Source organism: Cervus canadensis, chromosome 11 (assembly GCF_019320065.1).
Source record: "Cervus canadensis isolate Bull #8, Minnesota chromosome 11, ASM1932006v1, whole genome shotgun sequence".
Classification (NCBI taxonomy): Eukaryota; Metazoa; Chordata; class Mammalia; order Artiodactyla; family Cervidae; genus Cervus; species Cervus canadensis.
Window position 1 is genome coordinate 45,217,941 of NC_057396.1, and position 1,949 is coordinate 45,219,889.

Here is a 1,949-nt window from a genome sequence, read left to right on the forward strand (position 1 = left end):
CAGAATCTAGAAAAATGGTTCTGAAGAATTTATTTATAGGGCAGCAATGGAGAAACAGACATAGAGAATAGAATTATGGACATGGGGAGAGGGGAGGAGAGGGTGAGATGTATGATAAAAGTAACATGGAAACTTAAATTATCATATGCAAAATAGATAGCCAACGGGAATTTGCTGTATGGCTCAGGAAACTCAAACAGGGGCTCTGTATCAACCCAGAAGGGTGGGATGGTGGGGGAGATGGGAGGCCAATTCAAAAGGGAATGGATATATGTGTACCTATGGCTGATTCATGTTGAGGTTTGACAGAAAACAACAAAATTCTGTAAAGCAATTATCCTTCAATAAAAAATAAATTAAAAAATATGTAAATTATGAAATGGAACCACTGAGTTATACACTTAAAAGACTCTAATAAAGGCCAAAGTAATTCCTTACTAACCTCTTCATAATTTCAGTTGGTACTCTGAGAGAAGTACGAGATAAAAGTTAGCCAGCTAGAAGTTTTCAACTTTCTAATATATTAGGTCCCTCTTTCTTGACAAATATTCTCACAACTCTGTTCCAAATTTGCTTCGTCCTGACCCCATAAATGACTGGATTTAAACAAGGAGGAACAACTACATACAAATTGGCCAGGAGGATATGAATGTAATGAGGAATATTTCTACCAAACCGGTGTGTCATAAAGGAGAAAAATGCTGGTGTGTAAAAGGCTAAGATGACACAGACATGTGAACCACATGTGCTGAGTGCTTTGAGTCTGGCATCTCTAGAAGGAAGGTGGAAAACAGTTTGTAGAATCTGAACATAGGAGAGGGCAATGAGGAGCAAGTCAAAGATCAGGGTAGCAATGGTAAATAAGCCATAGATAATGTTGACTCTTATGTTAGCACAGGCTAGACGAGCAATTCCCATATGCTCACAATAGGTATGAGGAATAATGTAGTGTCCACAGAAAGGAAGTCTTTTGAGAAGAGGACAAAAGGGGATGGCAAGGAGGACTGGCCTCACCACTGTAACAGAGGCCATGATGACTACCATTTTGTTGGTGAGGATAGTGGTATACCTCAGTGGATAACAGATGGCTACAAAGCGGTCAATTGCCATGGCCAGGAGTACACCAGATTCCATGCCAGTGTAGGTGTGGATAAAGAACATTTGGATGAGGCAGGCTTCAAAGCTTACCTTCCTACGATTGAACCAGAAGATGGCCAGCATTTTGGGTATGGTAGAAGTGGACAGACCTAGATCAATAAAGGAGAGAAGAGCCAGGAAGTAGAACATGGGTTGATGAAGGCTCTGGTCCGTCTTGATAACAAACAGGATTGTGACATTTCCTACAAGGGCTATCAGATAAACAACAAAGAAAGGGAAAGCAATCCATATATGGAAATCTTCCAGACCAGGTACACCCAGCAGAAGGAAGGCAGAAGGATGTGAGGTGGTGTCATTAAGAAAGGACATTCTGCTGAAAATTCTTGGAGGATGTTCTGCTGTCTTCTTCAGTATTTCTGGGGAGAGATGAGGGGATATATGGTAGTTGTATGTCAAAACCACAATACAATACTAATAGAGTTCTTAAAAACATAATTGAAATGTATTTTAGTACAATTCTCTCATAGATATTCAGTTCAGTTCAGTTCAGTTCAGTTGCTCAGTCATGTTCGACTCTTTGCAACCCCATGGACTGCAGCACGCCAAGCTTCCCTGCTTATCACCAACTCCCGGAGTCTACTCAGACTCATGTCCATTGAGTCGGTGATGCCATCCAACCATCTCATCCTCTGTCATCCCCTTCTCCTCCTGCCTTCAATCTTTACCAGCATCAGGGTCTTTTCCAAGGAGTCAGTTCTTCACATCAAATAGCCAAAGTTTTGGAGTTTCAGCTTCAGCATCAGTTCTTCCAATGAATACTCAGGATTGATATCCTTTAGGATGGATGGTTG

At 41.1% G+C, this 1,949-nt stretch overlaps 1 protein-coding gene across 1 annotated transcript; it reads right to left on the reverse strand.

Annotated features, from left to right (window-relative positions):
* Positions 1-507: 507 nt before the first annotated feature.
* LOC122449301 (olfactory receptor 52E4-like) lies at positions 508-1,467 on the reverse strand. The gene has a single exon (XM_043480829.1). The coding sequence runs from the start codon at positions 1,465-1,467 to the stop codon at positions 508-510; it is 960 nt and encodes a 319-aa protein (XP_043336764.1).
* Positions 1,468-1,949: the final 482 nt, after the last annotated feature.